The sequence below is a fragment of the Narcine bancroftii genome, chromosome 4 (genome assembly GCF_036971445.1).
Source record: "Narcine bancroftii isolate sNarBan1 chromosome 4, sNarBan1.hap1, whole genome shotgun sequence".
Lineage (NCBI taxonomy): Eukaryota > Metazoa > Chordata > Chondrichthyes > Torpediniformes > Narcinidae > Narcine > Narcine bancroftii.
In genome coordinates this window covers 1,561,045-1,586,639 of record NC_091472.1, presented here as the reverse complement: position 1 = coordinate 1,586,639, position 25,595 = coordinate 1,561,045, and the positions used below count along the sequence as shown (strand labels likewise).

At 43.8% G+C, this 25,595-nt stretch overlaps 1 protein-coding gene across 1 annotated transcript in view; it reads left to right on the top strand.

Annotated features, from left to right (window-relative positions):
- Positions 1-25,595, top strand: part of preb (prolactin regulatory element binding) — a 48,487-nt gene that overhangs the window by 13,444 nt on the left and 9,448 nt on the right. The window contains exon 4 of the mRNA XM_069930602.1: positions 15,550-15,622. Coding sequence (XP_069786703.1) covers positions 15,550-15,622 — 73 coding nt within the window. The remainder of the gene's footprint in view (positions 1-15,549; positions 15,623-25,595) is intronic.

Sequence of the window (25,595 nt, the reverse complement as noted above, 5' to 3'; positions counted from 1 at the left end):
TCCCACTCCCTGCACTTCTCCCAACATTCAGGAGCTGGCACACAGTCCCTGCCTTTTCCATGTTACTCATCTACTATTACTTTAACTGCTTGCATCAAAATGTTAGCCTTTGCTTTCTGCTTATCCTCAGATGTCTGGACAAATGCTTTTTGTGTGATCTGTAGAAGCTGGGTTATTCCCTGCTCATGCCAATTTTCTGTCTTTTGTAATTTTCTCTTAATGTCTGGGGCTGAGTTGGTAACAAAACCTGTTAGTACCAATTGTTCCCCTGCTGGGGATTCTATGTCGAGACCCCCATATTGTATATATATATGGTCCCAAAAATTGGTCTAACTGTTCGGCACATCCCTGGGGATCTTCTATCAGGGAGGTCAGTTCTTTCTTAAAGTTACGCACTTCAGTACTGGTCAGGGGCACATTTACAAAACCGAGACCCTCTCCCATGGGAACTTCCCACAGTGGTCTCATCCAATTGGTTTCTTAGCTTATTAGGTCTGGGTTCCTGCTCCCTGGGAAATGAATCAAAGGGTTCTGCCCTTTCTTCCTGAAGAGTTTCACGCTGTTCTGAATTAAAGTTACCTCTCTCTCCTGCCAACAGAGGTGGTAATCGAGTGCTTTGTGAGCAAGTTATCATACCACTCCTGCTCTCTTCTCTCTTCTCTAGTGGTGGGGGAGGTGGGGAAGGTGCAGAAGGGTAGGTCATAGGAGGGGAAGGAAAGATAGGAGCTGGCATAGGAGGAACATAGGGTGGAGGGAGGGAATGTAACACATCCCAACCCTGTGATTCAGGGACAAGAGGTTCCTCCTCTCTCTTATCCCTGGATTCTTTCTCATTCAAAACCAGCTGTTCAATGGATCCCTTGAGCCAGCAGGCTGCATATTCCCTGCTCTCAACATTGTCTGGCTGGTTTTGATAGAGCCATAAGTTCAAAGCTTCACACATCCATTCATCCTCGGATCCGAATTTTGGCCAGTACACGGAGCTCCCTTTAACCGGGTATCTCACCCATTCATTACAACAATACCTGACCGTCGTCAGTTTGTCTTTACCGCGGGTCTTTCCTGTGCCCCACTCAGATAACATCATCCCAAGCGGGCTGTACGTAGCTATCTGGTGGTCACGTCCTGTGTCAGGACTCTCATCTCTACTGCCCGCTATTCCCATACTTAGGAACAAGTAAAATACTCTTACCGAGTTCTGGCAGTACTGCTCTAGCGCGCGTCCTTCCGCCGTTTGTTCTCAATGCCTCTTCTCGGATATCACTCGCTTCTTCCACTGACCAGCCACCCGTCGCCCGTGAGTCCAGCTGAATCAGCCGGGGTGCACCTACTCTCGTCGTCGGGGCACTCTGTCAGTGGAGGGAGTGTGATCCCGGACGAGCCCCCATTTGTTAGAAATTAAAGTACCTTTAAAGAAATTGCTCGAGACAAAAATTGAGAACAAAGAACATTTATTACTACAACAATGCAAAGTTGGGTGCTTCCCCTTACCCTGGGAATACACACACATACTGGGGCTCACCCAACTTTTATACAGTCAATTTCAGTATCAGAATGCCCTCCCCCTTACATTCTTCTGCCCCCCTGGATGGGTTTGGCATAGGTAATCCTTCCTGCCTACGTGCAGTTTCAGTACACTTGGAGGACCAGGGGGTATCCTGTGGGTGCCCCATCATGTCATTGTCCTTATTCACACCTTCCTGATTCTCTGGGCTACAGTCTCTTGATATGCAGAGTTGACTCATTCTATCTAGGGTTGGCTAATTTCATATGTATAAATCTGTGTATGGTTAGCTAATTAGAAATGTATGACTTGGTACTTCTGTCCAGGGCTAGGAGACCCTTATCTGATCCAGACTACCTCAACTTCCTACATTCTATTGTACCTTACCATTCCTTATCTTAGTCCTATGGTCTTGTCACAAAGGATAGAAGATTCTTATGTTAATCGTGCTGACTCTGTTTTCCTGCATCCTAAGCCCCAAACTTATCCTGTTTGAACTGGTTTCAGCCATTTTACTGATGAACTTTAGTTTCTTCCATGTTCATAATTTTAGGTCAATTTTCCCATCTCTCACAAGCTGTTCTAATTTCCTTCTTTTTTTTTATAATTGTTTATTTTTCACACTGTGAACCAAAATATGTACAAACTTTTCTCATTAAAGGGGCATTTTACCCCTTTTTTCCACCTTCCCACCCCCTCCAAAACCAATAAATATTCAACATATACAATAAAACCATAAAACAATGTATTCACACAAAGGAAAAACAAACAAGAAAAATGTCATCTACTTTTACACACTAAATCAAATTGTTTTATCATTTTATCATTTTAGGGGGTGGAGGTCCGAGGCAAACTCTCTCTGTTATGTTCCATGTATGGTTCCCAAATTTGTTCAAACAATGTGACTTTATTTTTTATATTATATGTTATTTTTTCCAATGGAATACATTTCTACATTTCCATGTACTATTGCTGTATTCCCAGGCTCGCTTCCATTTTCCACGTTGACATTATACATTTTTTTGCTACTGCTAAGGCTATCATAATGAATCTTTTTTGCGCTTTATTCAATTTGAGGCCTAATTCTTTACTTCTTATGTTACTTAGAAGAAAGATCTCTGGATTTTTTGGTTTGTTGTTTTTGTGATTTTATTTAATATCTGATTTAGATCTTCCCAAAACGTATTTATTTTCGTACATGCCCAAATTGCATGTACTGTTGTTCCCATTTCCATTCTTTATCTTTATGTTTAAATTCTTTTCTCACTTTTGTTTGGGTTTATAGTTTATTTCATCATTTTCTTTACTTTGCAGCTTAATGTACATGTTCATTATAAATCTTTTAATTATCATTGTGTCTGGAATCACATATTCAAAGCTGCTTCCTTCTGGTAACCTCAGCCTGTTTCCCAATTTAACCTTTAAATAAGCTTTCAGTTGATGATATGCAAACATTGTACCATGAGTTATTCCATATTTGTCCTTCAACTGTTCAAATTTTAATAAATTATTTCCCAAAAAAAAATTCTATTCTTTTGATTCCTTTTCTCTCCCATTCTCTAAAGGAAAGGTTATCTATTGTAAAAGGGATTAGCGGATTTTGCGTCAGTAATAATTTTGGTATTTGGTAATTCGTTTTTTTCCTTTCTAAGTGGATCTTCTTCCATATATAAAGTAAATGATGCAATATTGTTGAGCTTTTATATTGCACCAGCTTTTCATCTCACTTATAAAGTATATGTTCCGGTACCTTCTCCCCTATTTTATCTAGTTCTATCTTAGCCCAGTCTGGTTTTTCTCTCATCTGGTAAAAATCTGATAAATACCTTAATTGAGCTGCTCTATAATAATTTCTGAAGTTTGGTAACTGCAAACCACCTTGGTTATACCTCTCTGTTAATTTATAACCATATAACCATATACAGCACAGAACAGGCCAGTTTGGCCCTACTTGTCCATGCCAGAATAAATCCCCACCCTCCTAGTCCCACTGACCAGCACCTGGTCCATACCCCTCCAATCCTCTCCCCTCCATGTAATTATCCAGTCTTTCCTTAAATGTAAATAACATCCCTGCTTCAACCACCTCCGCCGGAAGCTTATTCCATATCCCATCCACCCTTTGCATGAAGAAATTTCCCCTCATGTTCCCCTTATAATTTTCCCCCTTCAATCTCAAACCATGGCCTCTGGTTTGAATCTCCCCCACTCTTAATTGAAAAAGCCTATCCACGTTGACTCTCGGTATTCCTTTTAAAATCTTGAACACCTCCATCAAATTTCCCCTCAATCTTCTACGCTCCAGAGAAACAGCCCCAGTCTGCACAACCTTTCCCTGTAACTCAAACCTTGAAATCCTGTCAACATTCTCGTGAACCTTCTCTGCACTCTCTCTATTTTGTTTATGTCCTTCCTATAATTTGGTGACCAAAACTGCACACAGTATTCCAAATTTGGCCTCACCAATGCTTTGTACAATTTCATCATAACATCCCAACTCTTGAATTTAATACTCCGATTTATGAAGGCCAACATTCCAAATGCCTTCTTCACCACTCTATCTACCTGAGTATCAACTTTGAGGGTACTATTTACCTTAACTCCTAAATCCCTTTGAGGCTCTGCACTCCTCAATTGTCTACCATTCAATGTATATGACCTATTTAGATTTGCCTTTCCAAAATGCAATACAGAGCCGTTGTCATACCCACACTCCTGTTCGGCTCCGAATCGTGGGTCCTCTACCGGCATCACCTACGGCTCCTAGAACGCTTCCACCAGCGTTGTCTCCGCTCCATCCTCAACATTCATTGGAGCGACTTCATCTCCAACATCGAAGTACTCGAGATGGCAGAGGCCGACACCATCGAATCCACGCTGCTGAAGATCCAACTGCGCTGGGTAGGTCACGTCTCCAGAATGGAGGACCATCGCCTTCCCAAGATCGTGTTATATGGCGAGCTCTCCACTGGCCACCGTGACAGAGCTGCACCAAATAAGAGGTACAAGGACTGCCTAAAGAAATCTCTTGGTGCCTGCCTCATTGACCACCGCGAGTGGGCTGATCTCGCCTCAAACTGTGCATCTTGGCACCTCACAGTTTTGGCGGGCAGCAACCTCCTTTGAAGAAGACCGCAGAGTCCACCTCACTGACAAAAGACAAAGGAGGAAAAACCCAACACCCAACCCCAACCAACCAATTTTCCCTTGCAACCGCTGCAACCGTGTCTGCCTGTCCCGCATCGGACTTGTCAGCCACAAACGAGCCTGCAGCTGACGTGGACATTACCCCTCCATAAATCTTCGTCCACGAAGCCAAGCCAAAGAAAGAAAAATTATTGCTGTCTTACATGAGTCTGGCAAGTTTTGTGTTTCTTCTACCTGATTCATTACTTCCAGGAGAGGAGGAATTAATAACTCTTTCAATGTTTTATAGAATTCTATTTGGAATCCATCCTCTCCTGGTGTTTTATTGTTAGGCAGCTTTTTTAATATATTCTGTATTTCCTCTATTTTATATGGTTTTATCAGTTTGTTTTGTTCCTCTTCTTGGAATTTCGGCAGTTCAATTTTAGCTAAAAACTCTTCTATTTTATCCTCTTTCCCCCCGTTCTCAGTTTGGTGTAATTGTTCATAAAATTCCTTAAAGTTTTCATTAATCTCTGTTTAGTTTATATGTGATTTGTTTGTCCTTTTTCCTTGATGCAAATACAGTTCTTTTTGCTTGTTCTGTTTTAAGTTGCCAGGCCAATATTTTCTGTGTTTTTTCTTGTACGTTTGTATTGTTTCGTATTTTATGTTTTTGACGCCAATTCTCTCTTTATCTTTATATCATCCCTTTTCACTATTTCCTTTTCTGTACTTACTATCTCCCTTTCCAAATGCTCTATTTCCCGATTGTGGTCCTTTTTCATCTTAGTTACATAACTTATTATCTGCCCTCTAATGAAGACTTTCATTGAGTCCCATAGCATAAATTTATCTTTTGCCGATTCTGTGTTTATTTCAAAATATGTTTTAATTTGGCGTTCAATAAACTCTCTAATTTCCTGCCTTTTAAGTAGCATGGAGTTTAATCTCCATCTATATGTTCTTGGTGGGATGTCCTCCAGTTCTATTGCTAATAACAGGGGCAAATGATCTGAAGGTAGTCTAGCTTTATACTCAGTTTTCCTAACTCTCCCTTGAATATGGGGCGACAACAAAAATATATCAATCCTTGAGTATGTTTTATGCCTACTCGAATAATATTCCTTCTCTTTTGGGTGCTGCCTCCTCCATATGTCCATAAGCTTCATTTCGTGCATTGATTTAACCATAAATTTGGCTACTTTATTCTTTTTACTTTTGTCCAGTTTTATCTAACATTGGGTCCAAATTAAGGTTAAAATCCCCTCCTATCAAAATATTTTCTTGTGTGTCTGCAATCTTCAAAAAATATCCTGCATAAGTTTTTAATCCTCCTCGTTAGGTGCATATATTTTTGAAGAGGTGACTAAGAATGTGGATGAGGGTAGCGCAGTGGATGTTGTCTATATGGACTTCAGTAAGGCCTTCGATAAGGTACCACATGGAAGGTTAGTTAGGAAGGTGCAGTCTTTAGGTATAAATTTTGAGATAGTCAAATGGATTGAACATTGGCTGAAAGGGAGAGGCCAGAGAGTGGTAGTGGATAATTGTCTGTCAGGTTGGAGGCCGGTGACCAGTGGTGTGCCTCAAGGATCTGTATTGGGCCCATTGTTGTTCGTTATATACATTAATGATCTAGATGATGGGGTGGTGAATTGGATTAGTAAATATGCAAACGATACTAAGATAGGTGGAATAGTGGCTAATGAAGAAGGTTTTCAAGGATTGCAGAGGGATTTGGGCTGCTTAGAAAAGTGGGCTGAAAAATGGCAGATGGAATTTAATGCTGATAAGTGTGAGGTGCTTCATTTTGGTAAGAAGAATCAGAATAGGACATACGTGGTAAATGGGAGAGCATTGAGGAATACAGAAGAGCAGAAAGATTTAGGAGTGACGGTACATCGTTCCCTGAAGGTAGAAACTCACGTGAATAGGGTGGTGTAGAAGGCTTTTAGTATGCTGGCCTTTATCAATCATTGCATGGAATATAGGAGTTGGGAGGTGATGTTGAGACTGTATAAGACGTTGGTGCGGCCTCATTTGGAGTTCTGTGTGCAGTTCTGGTCGCCTAATTATAGGAAGGATATAAACAGAGTGGAGAGAGTGCAGAGAAGGTTTACCAGAATGTTACCTGGGTTTAAGCATCTAGAGTATAGGGAGAGATTGGACAGATTAGGTCTTTATTCTTTGGAGCGTAGAAGGTTGAGAGGGGATTTGATAGAAGTATTTAAGATTATGAAAGGGATAGACAGAGTGGATGTGGATAGACTATTTCCGTTAAGAGGAGGAAAGATTAAAACAAGAGGAGATGAGTTAAGAATTACGGGGCAGAGGTTTAGAGGTAACATGAGGGGGAACTTCTTTACTCAGAGAGTGGTAGCCGTGTGGAATGAGTTTCCGGGAGAAATAGTGGTGGCGGAGTCATTTTTATTATTTAAGAAAAGGTTGGACAGGTATATGGATGAGAAGAAGATGGAGAGTTATGGGCATTGTGCAGGGTGGTGGGACTAGAAAGGGGTGTTTGGTTCGGTGCGGACTAGAAGGGCCTAATGGCCTGTTTCTGTGCTGTAATTGTTATGTTATGTTATATTCAGCAAATTCCAAAATTCTGAGTATATCTGACACTTTATCATTACATACCTCACTGCTGGATCTGTTATTTCCTCCTCAATCTTGATTGGTACATTTTTGTTAACTAGCTTTTGAATTATATGATGCTGCCACTACGTGTCCTACCCAGTCTCTCTTTAATTTATGTTTCACTTCAGTTAGATGCGTTTCCTGCACAAATGCTATATCTTTTTTCACTAAATTTAGTAGCCTCTTCCTTTTAATTTGGTTATGTATTCCATTAATGTTTATAGTCATATCATTCAACATGGCCATCTTATATCTTGTTTACACCTCTTTTCCGCCTCCTCGCCACCTCCATCCCCCTTTTCCCCATTTTCATCTCTCAGTTTTCCCTTTTTAAACTCAGTGTATAACAACACATTTAAAACATAAAATACTCCAACAATTCCCACACCCAATAACACCAAATGCACCCCATTTTTCTGAGTTGTCCCTTATCCCTTGCCGGGCAACCACAACTCCCCTTTCCATTTGGTTTGCGATCTTGCTCGCAAGCGTCAACTGATTTCGCAGTGACGGTTATTCTCTTCCCCCCCAGCCCCCCCCAGAAAACCATTTTTTTAATACATATAACAAAGCTCTCTTTTTCCCCGATAAAGTATGAAGATGTAAAAATAATGTATATGTAAAGAACTAAAGATGGAAAAGAGAAGGAAGGGTCCTGTCCTTCAATCTAGCCCCTAACTCCCTGAACTCTCCTCGCAGGACCGCCTCACCCTTCCTACCCACATCATTGGTCCCTTCATAGACCACGACATCTGGCTGCTCACCCTCCCTCTGGAGAATGCTGTGAACTCGATCTGAGATATCTTGGACCCTGGCACCAGGGAGGCAACAGACCATCCGGGATACTCGATCTCTCCCACAAAATCTCTTATCTGTCCCCCTAACTATGGAATCTCCCATCACTACAGCTCACCTCTTCTCCTCCCTTCTCTTCTCAGCCACAGAACCAGACTCCGTGCCAGAGACCTGATCTCTGTGTCTTGTCCTTGGTAGATCATCCCCGCCAACTTTATCCAAAATGGTATATGTGTTATTGAGGGGAACGGCCACAGGGATGCCTTGCACTGCCTGCCTGTTCCCTTTCCCTCTCCTGACTGTCACCCATCTACCCTCCTCCTGCCTCCTAGGTGTGATGGTGTCCCTGTAACTCCTGTCTGTCACCCCCTCTACCTCCCGAAAGATCTGGTGTTTATTCCCCTCCAACTCCAAACCCTTAACTCCACTTGTCAAGAGCTGTTGCTGGATGGGCTTCTCACAGGTAAAGTTGTCAGGGATCCTGCTGGCTTCCCTGATGACCCACATTCTGCAAGAGGAGTGTCCCCCTACCTTGGCTGCCAATCCCACTGATTCTGACTAGAGCAGGGATCTGCCACTCGCGGCTCCGGAGCCGCATGTGGCTGTTTTATCCCTCTGCCGTGGCTCCCTGTGGCTTTGAAAAAACAATGTGAATACAGTAAATGGCTATTTTATTTAAATTGTTTTTTATTTAGTTAATTTTATCAATGTAATAATTATTATTTTGGAGATTAAGGTGATCTTGAAACATTAAAACAAAATGTGTTATTTTGTCGATCAAAATTTGCGTCACAGTACTGTAGTGATTGTCGCCGCCCGACAAGTGACTTGTTTTGAACTTTCGACCCCCGGTAAGCTAACCGTGGATAAATCCAAGAAAAGAAAAGTTTCTGATGAAAACAGAACATTTAATTCTTCATGGACAGATTCATTTGGTTCCACTGCTGACAAAGCTGGTTTAGCTGTTAATATGTGGCGAGAAATTAGCAAAAAATCAAATGTTGAAAGACATTTCCAGAATAAACACACAGCTTTTGCTGAAAAATACCCGTCTGGAGATGAAAGAAAAAGAGCAGTTTCAGAACTGCTGCGGAAAGATGATCAGAAGTGGATGAAATCTACAAATTCAAGTACTTCTAGTTTTGTGGCAGCTCGGGAGATCGGCAGGCATGGGAAGCTATTCACAGATGGGGAAGATATAAAAGAATCGTTTATCAAGATATCAGAACACATATTCTCGTACTTCAAAAACAGAAGTGAAATTGTTCAGAAAATCAGAGATATGCCACTCTCTGCAAAGACTGTCAAGGACAGGACCATAAAATTGGCAGAAATGATCACCAGTCAACTAATTAGGGACATTAATTCAACTCCAGCATATTCAATCGCCCATGACAAATTTTAGTGTAAGTGATATTCAGCAAATAGCGCTATGATGCAGATGTGTGAACTCTTCTGGGCCACAGGAAGAAATCATTGAGCTGATATCACTTAAAGGCCAAACATGAGGGGAGGACATCTGTGAGGCAGAGTTAGATTGTTTAAAGACCAAAGAAATAAACCACCCACTGGGTGTCAGTGGCTTCTGATGGGGCACCAAGTATGACAGGAGCACAGAAGGGGTTTGTGACTTGACTTCAGAAGTCGCGAGATAGAAAACTGCTGATGTTTCACTGCACTCTGCACCAAGAGGCATTGGGCGCTCAAACCTTTCCTCCAGAATGAGAGGGTGGCCTGGGAAAATTATGAATCTTGTCATACAGATAGCGAACAAAATAATGGCAAAAGGATTAAACCACCGCCAGTTCTGTTCATTATTGGAAGAAGTTGAAAGAACATACTCTGATCTCCTGCTGCACAAGGAAGTCCGGTGACTGTCCAAAGGGGAGGTGCTGAAGCGGTTTGCTGCATGTCTGGAGCTTGTAAAAACCTTCCTGGAAAGCAAAGGGCTCACCTTTCCAGAGCTGAAACAGCCAGATGGGCTGGAAAAGCTGCACGTCATGGTGGATCAGACAGTGCCCCTTAACTTGCTGAACAAAGGTTTTCAGGGGAAAGAAGGCACAGCCCTGCAGATGCTGGAGGAGATTTTGGCATTTGAGCTCATGACAATGTTTGCTGGAGATGTACAGAAAGGTACGCTGTCTCACTTCCCCTCTTTCAGAGTTCAAAGGAGCTCACAATCAGATCAATTACGAGCATTTACAGCGTGCAATCATTGCGATGCAAACTGTGTTTGGGGAGAGATTCTGTGAGTTCAGAGAGGAAAAAACACTTTGTCCTTCCCTCTCACTCCCCTAAACGTCGATTTATCTCTGATGAATATGACTGCATTTACAGATGTAAGTCATAGAAACATAGAAGATAGGAGCAGGAGTAGGTCATTCGGCCCTTCGAGCCTGCTCCGCAATTCAATGAGAGTCAACCCGATCTTGAGATCGAACTGGCCGATATAGTTGACAAAGACTTTTGGGTGTCTAAGTTCAGAAGCTTGACAGCTGATCTTGAAGATGTTGCTCATCAGAAGGTCATTCTTGCTCAGCACAAATGGAGTGAAATTGAAAACCTCCCCAAACCGGACAAACTTGTGTTCGAAACATGGAATTCAATTCCCGAATCCTATATGAACATGAAAAAATATGCATTCAGAGTCCTGTCGATCTTTGGATCCACATACCTATACGAGGAGGTTTTTTCCAGCATGAACTACATAAAAAGCAAACATCCTTGCACCTCACAGATGACAGCATGCAATCCTGCGTGACGATCAAAGTGACGTCTTACAGCCCTGATATTGGTCAGCTGTGCAGTGAGGTTCAGGAACAGAAGTCACATTAACCAAGTGAAAAAATCATTTAAAGAGTTATTATTTTGGGTTATATGGCGAGCTCTCCACTGGCCACCGTGACAGAGGTGCACCAAAGAAAAGGTACAAGGACTGCCTAAAGAAATCTCTTGGTGCCTGCCACATTGACCACCGCCAGTGGGCTGATAACGCCTCAAACCGTGCATCTTGGCGCCTCACAGTTTGGCGGGCAGCAACCTCCTTTGAAGAAGACCGCAGAGCCCACCTCACTGACAAAAGGCAAAGGAGGAAAAACCCAACACCCAACCCCAACCAACCAATTTTCCGCTGCAACCGTGTCTGCCTGTCCCGCATCGGACTTGTCAGTCACCAACGAGCCTGCAGCTGACGTGGACTTTTTACCCCCTCCATAAATCTTCGTCCGCGAAGCCAAGCCAAAGAAGATTTTGCAAATATATATTTTTATATTGGACCCTGAACTGATGTAGTTGTGCTTTATATATTTAGGTTGGCGGTTGACCTGCTGTAGCTACGTGACTAAGAAAATCAACGGATGACGGCAACCTTCAGAATAAAATACAAACTGGCATTTTTTTATTTGCTCTTTTTAATTAAAGCGAATATTTCTTTTTTAAAAAATTCCAAAAGTAAGGGATGGACTCAAACAGACCCGCATTGTGTATTTTATTTGAAAGTTATACACGCCAGTGTCTTTTTTAAGAGTTCAAAAGAATTTGTTGTTTTGCAGTCATTTTCTGTTTGTAGTTCCTTTATTTCATAAATGTAACAAATTATAGTCCTTATATACATGGCATAAGTGTAATGAAACGATATATGCGGGGTTTTCTTCATTCTAGGGATCAAACTGGTTTTCGGCTCCAGGTGGGTTTTATTTGATGGGAAATAGGCCCAAATGGCTCTTTTAATGCTGAAGGTTGCCAACCCCTGGACTAGAGGAACAAAATATATATCTAAAACCTGTGCCTGCCTGCTGAATCCTTTTTGTTCCTTGAAAGGTGTGGCCCTTCTGACTCCTACTATCCCTTACCTGATGTTGCCAAAGCCTCACTACTCTGACGGAGGCCCCTCCCTCTGTGGCCCCTCCTTTGATGAACTGCTCTACTACACAGTCCCTCACTTTTACAGTGATGCTCAGCTTCTTCCTCCAATCTGCTTTGAGCTGCTGCCCTGCCCCTTTTTAAAATTCTAACTGCCGCCATGTTCGTGTCACCTGACCTCTCTTGTACTCGGGGATCCTCTCGGTAAGAGTGATCACATGTGATTTGATGTAGGGTAGAACAGTGGAAGATTTTTTTAAAGTGCTCAGGAAAATTATATTCCAGTTCAAAGCAAGGACAGTAAGTGTGGGGACAGTCAGGCTTGGATAACTAAGGAAAATAAAGCAAGGCAGCAAATTAAAAGCTCATACATTCAAAGTGGCCAAGGGGAGTGGGACACTGGATGATTTGGGAAAAATTTAAATGCAACCATATATGGTGCAGGAGCAGAAATAGGCCATTCATCCCATCAAGTCTGCCCTGTCATTCAGTCATGAGCTGATCCATTTTCCCCACTTAGCCCCACTGCCCAGCCTTCTCCCCATAACCTTTCATGCCCTGGCTAATCAAGAACCTGCCAATCTCTGCCTTAAATACATCCAATGACCCAGCCTCCACACTCACCTGTGGGAACAAATTCCATAGATTCACCTCCCTTTGGCTGAAGAAATTCCTCCACATCTCTGTTCTCAGTGGACGCCCTTCAATCCTGAAATTGTGCCCTCTTGTTCTGAACTCTCCCACCGAGGAAAGCAAACTTTCTAAATTTACTCTGTCCACACCTTTCAACATTCAAAATGTTTCAATGAAATCCCCCCCACCTCCCACATTCTCCTAAATTCCAACGAGTACAGGCCAAGAGCTATTAAACGTTCGTTATAAGATGAGCCTTTCATTTCCGGAATTATCCTTGTGAACCTCTCCAACAGCAGCACATCCTTTCTTAAATGAGGAACCCAAAACTGCTCACAGTCTCCACATGAGGTCTCACAGGGCCTTATTAAACCCAACATCACATCCCTGCTCTTAGATTCTATTCTTCACCACCCACTCAACCTGCAAGTTTCCCTTCAGGCTCCTGCATGAGGACTCTCAATTCCCTTTAGATTTGGGGATTTTCAATTCTTTTCCATAATTTAGAAAATAGTCTGTCCGTTTATTTCTTCAACCAAAGTGCGTGACTATATATTTTCCCACATTATATTTCATTTGTCCCTTCTCTGCCCATTCTCCTCATCTGTCTTAAGACCTTCTTCAGCCTCCCTGTTTCTTTTACACGACCTGCTCCTCCACCTCACTTGGCCACAAACCCATTCATTCCAGAATCAAAATCATTAATATACAACATAAAAAGAAGTGGCCCCAACCCCGTCCCCTGTGGACACCACCAGCAACTGGCAGCTGACCAGAATATGGGCCCTTTATTCCAACTCTCTGCTTCCTGCCAGTTGGCCAATGGTCTCCCCACACTAGTTTGTTTCCTGTTACACCGTGGGCTCTCATCTTGTTCAGTAGCCTTGTGTGCAACACCTTGTCAAAGGCCATCTGAAAATCCAAATACACAACATCCACTCCATCTCCCTCACCCAGCCGGCTGGTCACTTCCTCAAAGAATTCCAAACGGTTTGTCAAGCAAGATTTTCTCTTAAGGAAACCCTGCTGCTTTGGCCAATCCTGTCATGTGCCTCAAAGTTCTCCGTAATCTTATTTTTGACTATCGAACATCTTCCCCAGCACTGAGGTCAGGCTAAGTGCCTGATAATTTCCTTTCAGCTGCCTCCCTCCCTCCTTGGTGACATTTCTGATTTTCCAGTCCCCTGGGACCAGGCAAGAGTCAGTTGATTGCTGAAAGATCATGACCAATGCCTCCACAATCTCTACCGCCACCTCTTTCAGATCCCGAAGGGTAGCTTGATGCTATCATGAAAGAAGAAATAGGAACATGGTTAGAAATCGTTCCATCAGGCAGACACAGCAGGATTCAGGAAGGGCAGGTCTTGTTTAACAATTTTACTGGAGTTCTTTGAGCGAAGAACAGATGGATGTTGAACTTGGAGTTTCAAAAGGCATTCCCTAAGGTGCCATGAAAAAAGCTTACTCAAGAAAACAAGGATGCATGAATTGGGTGCAAAGAATGAGTCTGGAGAGGGGCGAAGATTTGGAATAAATAGGTATTTCTCTGGTTGGCAATCTGGTGAGCAGAACGTCACAGGATCGGGGCTGTTCACATATACAGGAATGATTTGGAAGAGTGGACTAAGTGTGACATCTCGATTTGGTATTGACACTAAATTATTTGGCTTCAAAAAGATGTAGATAGATGAAGTGAGAGGGCAAGCGTCTGACATGAAGTACAATGTCGGTAAATGTGAGGTCATCCACTTTGGAAGGAAAAATAAAGATCAGATGATCATTGAGATGGTGAAACTGTAAACAAGAGGGACTTGGGAGAGCTTGTGCATGAATCACAATGTGTTGGTTTTCAGACGCAGCAAGTAATCAAGAAGGCAAATGAAATGTTGGCCTTCATTGCGAGAGGGATTGAATTTAAGAGCAAGGAGGTCATGCTGCAACTGTACAGAATACATGTGTGGATGCACCTGGAGAACTGTATGCAGTTCTGGTCTCTATACTTGAGAAATTATCTACTAGAATTTCGAGGCGGTGCAGAGGATGTTCACCAGGTTAATTCCAGAGAACGTTTGAGGTATGAATGTTTTACGGCTCCGCGACTGGACTCTGGAGTTCAGAAGAATGAGGGGGGACCTCATAGAAACATTTCAAATGTTGAAAGGCCAGGACAGAGTAGACATGGAAAAGTTGTTTCCCATGTTCAGGGAACTAGGACAAGAGGGCACAACTTCAGGATTGAAGGGTGTCCATTTAAAACAGATGGGGAGGAATTTCTTCAGCCAGAGGCCCTTGAACCTTTGGAATTTGCTGCCACAGTGGCTGTAGAGGCCAGGTCATTGAGTGTATTTAAGGCAGAGATTGATGGGTTTCTGAATAGTCATGATGTCAAAGGTTATGGGGAGAAGGCCAGGGAGTGGGGCTGAATGGGAGAACGGATCAGCTCCAGATGGAATGGCAGGGCAGACTCAATGGGCTTATTTTCTGGAATCCTACAACACTTGAAGTAGGTGTGTCAGGAACTGAGTCCCTGTAAGAATTTCTTATCAGTGGTGGCTAATCCCAGTGAACGTTGGTTCCTGTGGAATTGCCTCAGCGAGTGGCAGTGACATTATCTATCTGCAGCATGTATCCCCATGAGGATCAATGTGTGTGAAATCCATTCTTGAAGGCATGCATACCCCAGGAAGTATTGGTGTGTTGGATCTGTACTTGGTTAATAGTCCATGTCTTTGGCATCATGCTCCACTGTGGTTACAGTGTGGAGGACGTTTGGCAGCGTGATGCCATATCTGTGAATCCTGTCCCACGGTGGATCTTGGTCAACGAAAACAAGTATCTGTGGGATTCAGCTCAGTGAGGGTTGATGCTTTTGTGAAGAGACTATGGAGAATCAGATGGCCGGTGTGACCACATTTTGGTCGAAAGCCGTCTCGTGCTATATGTAAGGTGCTTAATGTTTACAATGTGTTTTTTTTCCCCTTTTTCAGTGATTTTGGTACATTTATTGGTCTTGGTACAGTGACTGGATCTGTAGCTATCTACATTGCGTTCTCTCTCCAGGTAAGCCAACCACTTGCTCGTTCCTTCTGCTTGTGCGTCCCATTTTATTTTTTACACCTCATATGAACATGTACAGACTTTTCAGAGAAAGATGTGGAACGTGCTTCCCGTGAGGATGGGCGAAGAAGCAGATTAAAGATTCTACAAGAAAAATGGTCAGAAAATGTAAAACATTGCAGCACAGAACAGGCCCTTTGGCCCACAGTGTTGTGCTGGCCTATATAAACCTACTCCACAACAATCTAATAACCCTCTGTTATTCTTATATCATGTGCCTGTCGGAATCTTTTAAATGCCCCTAATGTACCAGCCTCCACCACTACCCTAGGCAATACAGGTACACGATCCTTTATCCGGACATCTAAAATCTGGAAAGTCCCAAAAACCAAACTTTTTTGGAGCACTTGTTTGGTGACCTGACTTGCGCAGGTATGACGTGGCAACGCTTGAAAGATATCCCGCCACTTAACGTCAAGCGTCAGTTGTGGTTCAGCAGTCATAGAGAGTAGATGTCCATTTGCTGTTTGCTGTCTTTGTGTTTCTTGTGACTTTGTATATAAAGAAGTCAAAAAGAATTGCAGAAACCTCAATGGATAACAGCGAGAAAAAAAGGAAACATTTTTCATTATCAATAACGCAGAAAGTGGAGTTACTACAGAAACTTGATCGATCGGGGTGTGTCTGTGCGCCGACTCCCTGAGAATATGGTGTTGGAGTTAGCTCTGTGGATGACTTAAGGGAACAGAAAGACAAGTTACTGAAGTTTTACAGTGACATAGAAGATAAGAGCAGGAGTAGGTCATTCGGCCCTTCGAGCCTGCTCCGCCATTCAATGAGATCATGGCTGATCTTAAAGTTCAGTACCCCGTCCCCGCCTCAGTACCCCATCCCCACCTCAGTATCCCGTCCCCGCCTCAGTACACTGTCCCCGCCTCAGTACCCCGTCCCCGCCACATGACAGTGGTGATCACAAACTTATGAAAAATAGGAAAACACTAGATAGGGCGAAAAATGAAGATATCGACCGTGTGATGATGGAATGGATTCGAGAACGAAGAAGGGAACATGTGCCGCTGAATGGCTTGTTGGTCATGAAACAAGCTAGAATGTATCATAAAGAATTGAACATTGAAGGAGAGTGTTAATATTCAGAAGGTTGGCCTGCACAAATCTAAGAAGCGTCAAGGTGTAAAATCTCTGAAAAGCTTTTGCAGATTATGAAGCTGCAGAAAATTACGTTGACGAATTTTCAAAGATCACATTCGATGGGAAAACCTTTCTCCTGATCAAATTTACAAAGTTGATGAAACAGCTTTGGACTGGCACGACGTTCCAAGAACAAAGGCAGATGACTCAGCACCAACAGGTTTTAAGGATGCTCAGGAAAGGTGAACTATTCTTGGATGTGTTAATCCAGCAGGCACACACGAGGTGAAGTGGTCGTCACTGGAAAAAGCCAACGACCAAGATGTCTGAAAGATGTACTTAATTTCTTCTTCTTTGGCTTGGCTTCGCGGACGAAGATTTATGGAGGGGGTAAAAAGTCCACGTCAGCTGCAGGCTCGTTTGTGGCTGACAAGTCCGATGCGGGACAGGCAGACACGGTTGCAGCGGTTGCAGGGGAAAATTGGTTGGTTGGGGTTGGGTGTTGGGTTTTTCCTCCTTTGCCTTTTGTCAGTGAGGTGGGCTCTGCGGTCTTCTTCAAAGGAGGTTGCTGCCCGCCAAACTGTGAGGCACCAAGATGCACGGTTTGAGGCGTTATCAGCCCACTGGCGGTGGTCAATGGGGCAGGCACCAAGAGATTTCTTTAGGCAGTCCTTGTACCTTTTCTTTGGTGCACCTCTGTCACGGTGGCCAGTGGAGAGCTCGCCATATAACACGATCTTGGGAAGGCGATGGTCCTCCATTCTGGAGACGTGACCCATCCAGCACAGCTGGATCTTCAGCAGCGTGGACTCGATGCTGTCGACCTCTGCCATCTCGAGTACTTCGACGTTAGGGATGAAAGCGCTCCAATGGATGTTGAGGATGGAGCGGAGACAACGCTGGTGGAAGCGTTCTAGGAGCCGTAGGTGGTGCTGGTAGAGGACCCATGATTCGGAGCCGAACAGGAGTGTGGGTATGACAACGGCTCTGTATACGCTTATCTTTGTGAGGTTTTTCAGTTGGTTGTTTTTCCAGACTCTTTTGTGTAGTCTTCCAAAGGCGCTATTTGCCTTGGCGAGTCTGTTGTCTATCTCATTGTCGATCCTTGCATCTGATGAAATGGTGCAGCCGAGATAGGTAAACTGGTTGACCGTTTTGAGTTTTGTGTGCCCGATGGAGATGTGGGGGGGCTGGTAGTCTTGGTGGGGAGCTGGCTGATGGAGGACCTCAGTTTTCTTCAGGCTGACTTCCAGGCCAAACATTTTGGCAGTTTCCGCAAAGCAGGACGTCAAGCGCTGAAGATCTGGCTCTGAATGGGCTACTAAAGCGGCATGGTCTGCTAAGAGTAGTTCACGGACAAGTTTCTCTTGTGTCTTGGTGTGAGCTTGCAGGCGCCTCAGATTGAAGAGACTGCCATCCGTGCGGTACCGGATGTAAACAGCGTCTTCATTGTTGGGGTCTTTCATGGCTTGGTTCAGCATCATGCTGAAGAAGATTGAAAAGAGGGTTGGTGCGAGAACACAGCCTTGCTTCACGCCATTGTTAATGGAGAAGGGTTCAGAGAGCTCATTGCTGTATCTGACCCGACCTTGTTGGTTTTCGTGCAGTTGGATAATCATGTTGAGGAACTTTGGGGGACATCCGATGCGCTCTAGTATTTGCCAAAGCCCTTTCCTGCTCACGGTGTCGAAGGCTTTGGTGAGGTCAACAAAGGTGATGTTGACTAAATAGAATAATACCTAGTGTCGCCGAGAATATTCTCCCAGAATCACAGTGCGGCTTTCGCGCAAACAGAGGAACTACTGACATGGTCTTTGCCCTCAGACAGCATTATTACACAAACAAGAAAGCATGGATAACCCAAGAAATATTTTCTGACAAATTCAATAACCACTTCATACCAGCGGCACGAGCTCATTGTAGACAAGCTGGACTGGAAGAAAACTGTAAAATTCTATTGTTCCTGGACCACTGCTCTGCACGTCTCCCTGCAGCACTTCTTGTGAAAAATTATGTTTTTGGCATTTACTTGTCTCCCAATGTGACATCTATTTTACAGCCTTGTGACCAAGGAATTTTACGCTCCCTGAAGAGCAAGTATAAAAATCAATTCATGAACTGTGTGCTTGAAGCAGTCAACAAAGGAGTAAGAATGCAAGACTACCTGAAAGAGTTCACTCTTAAGGATGCCATTTACGCAGTTGCTCCTGCTTGGAATGATGTTGATCAATCAACATTAACAAATGCTTGGGACAGAATTGGGCCAATAACGATGTTTGTTGAAAACGATCCTATCGATGATGAGTTTGAAGGATTTTGTGTCACTCATGAGAAGAAGATGATATCAGATCTCCTAACTTACGCTAAAAGTCTATCGGATGGAAGTCTAAGTAAGCGAGAAGAAGCGGACATTGAAGAAATGCTAAACATTGACAATGATGCACCTGTTGTGCATTCCTTGAGTAATGGGGAAATTGGTGTTAAATACAGATAAGAATGAAGATAGTGGTGAACACAGGTGAAAAAATTCCTAATTTGGAGTTCTGTGTGCAGTTCTGGTCGCCTAATTATAGGAAGGATATAAACAGAGTGGAGAGAGTGCAGAGAAGGTTTACCAGAATGTTGCCTGGGTTTAAGCATCTGGAGTATGGGGAGAGATTGGACAGATTGGGTCTTTATTCTTTGGAGCGTAGAAGGTTGAGAGGGGATTTGATAGAAGTATTTAAGATTATGAAAGGGATAGACAGAATGGATGTGGATAGACTATTTCTGTTAAGAGGAGGAAAGTTTAAAACAAGAGGACATGAGTTAAGAATTAAGGGGCGGAGGTTTAGAGGTAACATGAGGGGGAACTTCTTTACTCAGAGAGTGGTAGCCGTGTGGAATGAGCTTCCGGGAGAAATAGTGGCGGCGGAGTCAATTGTATTATTTAAGAAAAGGTTGGACAGGTATATGGATGAGAAGAAGATGGAGGGTTATGGGCATTGTGCAGGGAGGTGGGATTAGAAAGGGGTGTTTGGTTCGGTGCGGACTAGAAGGGCCTAATGGCCTGTTTCCGTGCTGTAATTGTTATGTTATAGAGATGATGTGGTGAAACTTTGTGATCAGTTCATAGCTGGCCTTAAACAACGGGCATTTATCAGTGAGCAACAGATTATGGGAGTTGACTCTATTAAAGAGACATTGCTTGGACAAAAATCTACGCTGATGAGACAGATGACACTTGAAGTCTGTAAAAATGCCTTCTCTCATCGTGCTACTTCATCACTTAAGAATCGTTGGAAGTCTCCCTGCAATCTGATTACGACATTGGTGACACTGACGGACCCTCTTCCACAGTTTAACTGCAGCGACGTATTTAGCCTAGTTTGAACAAATTTATGGCTATAGCATATAAATAAACTGTAATAGTATTTGTATTTCTTTATTCAAATTAGTGTGAATACTCCTGCGTCTCTCTACAGAAATATTGCGTTAATGTGTATATTTATGGATCGTGTATTTTCATTTCAAATGATCCCACTACATGTATTTCATTATTCATTACCAGTATATTACTGTATAAATAAATTGAAATCACATTTTCCCACTGATTGTGAGTATTGATATGTTCTTGCTGCCCTAGTAGGACGTCTAGTTTACAGTCAGGCTTTCGTTCTGAAATCCGGAAAAATCCGAAATTTGGAACATGCTCTCCCCCAAGGGTTCCGGATAAAGGATCATGTACCTGTACATTCCAGACACCTACCACCCTCTATGTGGGAAAAAAAGCACTTACCCCTGATTCCTGCCCTAAACAGTTCCTCCAACATTGTCCCTCCAACATTTCTGCCTGACAGAACTTGTACTCAACCTCAGTGAATTCTCTTTTGTTTCTTCCCATCTTCTCTGCCAAAGATGCAGCCCTGATATCTGCCTGGAGCCCAGTTCTACCTGTGGAGCAAATCCACACTGCAGGCCTATACAAGCCAGGCTCCTCAACTCTTCCTGCACTAATGATATCATTTGGTGATGCCTCCTGCACTCATGCTGAGCTTGTCAACTTTATTCACCCTGACCTCAAACTCACTTGGTCCATCTCTACCAACACGCTCCTCTTTCTTGATTTCTCTGTCTCCATCTTAGGAGACAAACTATCTACAAACCCACTGAGCCCCACCTTTAGCTTGACTACACCTTGACCCACCCTGTTTCCGGGGTGATGGAGGTCCTTGACGATGTTTCAGGAGGCAGCAGCTGACGTGGGCTCGGTCAGTGGGTGGGAGGTCGGAGCTAACAGTTTTCCACCTTCTCCAGGGGACTTGGATGAGCAAACCAGGCTGTGATGAAACCAATCGGTTTACTTTCCACGGGGTACCTGTAGAATATTTGACAACGTCCCAAATCTTCTTACTGTTAGAGAGCAGGGGTGTTGGCATGCCACCTCTATTTATTTATCTGTCTGTCTGTCTGTCTAATTAGTAGTTATTTAATTTTCCCTCAACATGGAGTTACAAAGCAAACAAAATCAGAGAAACATCACAGACATTTACAATAAAATGCCAGAACTGAACTGCATGTTGATGCACAACGAAGGAAGCATCAACACATTTTATCACAATTATCAAATTCTCCACTATTTATAAATACAAAATTACAAACTGGGCCCATCCTTCAAAGAAAAGTAGGAAAACAGAAAAGAAAAAGAGAGAAGGACCCCCTCCCCAAAGGGAAAGGAAAAAGGAAAAGGAGAGGATATTCTCCCACATGATGGGACAACATCATCTGTTTCCCAAAAGCATAAATTACATACAGATGCAACATGACGAGATTCACCCAGAGCTATTTCCTCCCTTAAGGGATACATATCTTCACATAGACATTGCTAGAGTTATTGGAGATCGTCGTATTGGAGATGGAAGGGGGGAATCATCACGTTAACCCCCGTGTATCTTAAATATGAGTTCCATATCCTTACATACATGTTGTAACACTTTCTGATCTTCTCCAGGGGAACACAACCAAGCATTTCTAACTTCCAGGGGGTCAGACTCAGATGGGAATCAGATTTCCAAGTCCTGGCTACACATCTCCTGGCCATTTTAACAAATTTCATTGGATATTTCAACAGCCTCATTTTAGGTCTTCTTTTTTTCTTTGGCTTGGCTTCGTGGATGAAGATTTATGGAGGGGTAATGTCCACATCAGCTGCAGGCTCGTTTGTGGCTGACAAGTCTATGCGGGACAGGCAGACACGGTTGCAGCGGCTGCAGGGGAAAATTGGTTGGTTGGGGTTGGGTGTTGGGTTTTTCCTCCTTTGTCTTTTGTCAGTGAGGTGGGCTCTGCGGTCTTCTTCAAAGGAGGTTGCTGCCCGCCGAACTGTGAGGTGGCAAGATGCACGGTTTGAGGCGAGATCAGCCCACTGGCGGTGGTCAATGTGGCAGGCACCAAGAGATTTCTTTAGGCAGTCCTTGTACCTCTTCTTTGGTGCACCTCTGTCTCGGTGGCCAGTGGAGAGCTCGCCATATATAACACGATCTTGGGAAGGCGATGGTCCTCCATTCTGGAGACGTGACCTACCCAGCGCAGTTGGATCTTCAGCAGTGTGGATTCGATGCTGTCAGCCTCTGCCATCTCAAGTACTTCAATGTTAGGGATGAAGTCACTCCAATGAATGTTGAGGATGGAGCGGAGACAACGCTGGTGGAAGCGTTCTAGGAGCCGTAGGTGATATGTATACGCTAATCTTTGTGAGGTTTTTCAGTTGGTTGTTTTTCCAGACACTTTTGTGTAGTCTTCCAAAGGTGCTATTTGCCTTGGCGAGTCTGTTGTCTATCTCGTTGTCGATCCTTGCATCCGATGAAATGGTGCAGCCGAGATAGGTAAACTGGTTGACTGTTTTGAGTTTTGTGTGCCCGATGGAGATGTGGGGGGGCTGGTAGTCATGGTGGGGAGCTGGCTGATGGATGATCTCAGTTTTCTTCAGGCTGACTTCCAGGCCAAACATTTTGGCAGTTTCCTCAAAACAGGACATCAAGCGCTGAAGAGCTGGCTCTGAATGGGCAACTAAAGCGGCATCGTCTGCAAAGAGTAGTTCACGGACAAGTTGCTCTTGTGTCTTGGTGTGAGCTTGCAGGCGCCTCAGATTGAAGAGACTGCCATCCGTGCAGTACCGGATGTAAGCAGCGTCTTCATTGTTGAGGTCTTTCATGGCTTGGTTCAGCATCATGCTGAAGAAGATTGAAAAGAGGGTTGGTGCGAGAACGCAGCCTTGCTTCACGCCATTGTTAATGGAGAAGGGTTCAGAGAGCTCATTGCTGTATCTGATCCGACCTTGTTGGTTTTCGTGCAGTTGGATAACCATGTTGAGGAACTTTGGGGGGCATCCGAGGCGCTCTAGTATTTGCCAAAGCCCTTTCCAAAAAAAAAGGTCTTATATTTCCCCAGTAAAAACATTTGTGGCACCTGAGGGTATTGAATTCTGGTAACTTGTTCAGGAGATTCCTCAAATCTCACCTTAGGGCATGACCAGATTGAACACAAAAAGGTCCCTATAATCTTGATCGTATTGAAAGCATAAATTGGATAATTCGGATTGCAGCATATTTAATTTTTGGGGAGTAAGGTACAGCTGATGCAAAAAAATTATATTGCTTCAGCCTTTACCTGCATTAACTGTATGGCTCCTGCTGTCCCGACACAGGGCAAATCAGCAAAATGCATCCATTTCTATCCCCAGTCTGATTCCCATCTCCTCTTGACTTATCAAGCCCTTGTTTAGGGGCTTCCTCATTTTTGGGATAAATTTCTTTGTGATCCCCTTTCGAACCAGAGTCTCTATTTCAGTACATTGCGGTAAGGTCAGGGATGGACTTAATTTATCCCTTAAATAAGATTTTAACTGAACAAGGCATTGGTGAGGCCAAATTTGGAGTACTGTGTACAGTTTTGGTCACCAAATTCTTTGGCTTGGCTTCGCGGACGAAGATTTATGGAGGGGGTAAAAGTCCACGTCAGCTGCAGGCTCGATTGTGGCTGTCAAGTCCGATGCGGGACAGGCAGACACGGTTGCAGCGGTTGCAGGGGAAAATTAGTTGGTTGGGGTTGGGTGTTGGGTTTTTCCTCCTTTGTCTTTTGTCAGTGAGGTGGGCTCTGCGGTCTTCTTCAAAGGAGGTTGCTGCCCGCCGAACTGTGAGGTGCCAAGATGCACGGTTTGAGGCGATATCAGCCCACTGGCTGATAAACAAAATAGAGAGAGTGCAGAGGAGGTTCACGAGAATGTTGACAGGATTTCAGGGTCTGAGTTCCAGGGAAAGGTTGTGCAGACGGGCTTTTTTCTCTGGAGCGTAGAAGATTGAGAGGGGACTTGATAGAGGTGTTTAAGATTTTAAAAGGGATAGAGTAAATGTGGATAGGCTTTTTCAATTAAGAAAGGGGGAGATTCAAACTAGAGGACATGGTTTAAGATTGAAGGGGGAAAATTATAAGGGGAACATGAGGGGAAATTTCTTCACGCAGAGGGTGGTGGGGATGTGGAATGAGCTTCCGGCAGACGTGGTCGAGGCGGGATCATTGGTTACATTTAAGGAAAGACTGGATCGTTACATGGAGAGGAGAGGACTGGAGGGGTATGGACCGGGTGCTGGTCAGTGGGACTAGGAGGGTGGGATTTGCTACGGCATGGACTAGTAGGGCCGAACTGGCCTGTTCTGTGCTGTAAGTGGTTATGTGGTTATATGATACCAGAAAATGGATGTATTTAAAACTCTAAATCTCTAAATGTCATAAATTGTCCCGATTCATAACAATCCTTGATTATATTTGATCCCTCTCTGGGACAAGTTTCTAGAATTTTACTATCAACTGTTAATGGAACTAATTTATTTTGAGCTCAGGATGTTTTGGGTAAGGGCCTCCCCCAACACCATTTTGACCATTGAGTTTATTCCAAGTTGTAATAATATGTTTAGTAAGGGGGCTTCCTTCGGACCAGATTGTAATTTAGAATTCCATTTGTATCTAAAACTTTCTGCTAACTTCTCACCAACCTTGTGCAGTTCCAATTTTACCCCAGAAGACCTGTCTCCTCCATCAACGAGGGAGGTGACGAACTGCATTTGGGTTGTCCAATATTTTTTAAGTCTGGGAGCTTTGATCCTCCCAATTCCTAATTCCTGGTTAATTTGTCAATAGAGACTCTGGGAAACCCGCCCTCCCACTGAAACATCCTGATATATCTAATTAAACTCAGAAAGAATTGTTGTGGTCCTCAAACAGGTAGGTTTGGTGAGCCTTTTTCATGATTTGGCTCCAGGAGAGGCCCTCCAACGAGTGGACTAATCCCCTCCACCTCTCCCCTCAGTGCCTGGCTCATCAACCTCTCCTTCTTCAAATCCACAACAGGGTCATTGCTCATATTGACACGTCCCACAGCTGAGGCCTACATGCAGATGCATTTTAACATGCTCTGATCTAGGTTGGCAGGATGAATAAAGAGGGCCAGTTTTTAAAGCTGTAATGAAAGGAAAACCTCGGTGTAAATTTCTGAATGTGCCGAGACAAAGAGTGGTCCTGGGTTTGGGAAAGAGCAATGGGCACATTTCCTTGTCCACGTCCACAGTGCTGAGGTGGATATAGTAGACCCGTTCTGGTCCGACCACGTGGACGTGATGGCCAAGGAAACACACTAGTCCCTCTATTTCGTTAGAAGCCTGAGGAGATTTGTCATGTCACCCATGGGCCTCACGGTTGGAAGGATCCGGTCAGGGCACATCACTGTGTGGAACAGGAACTGCTCCGCCTAGGACCATGAGAAGCTGCAGAGATTTGCAAATGCACTTCACACAAA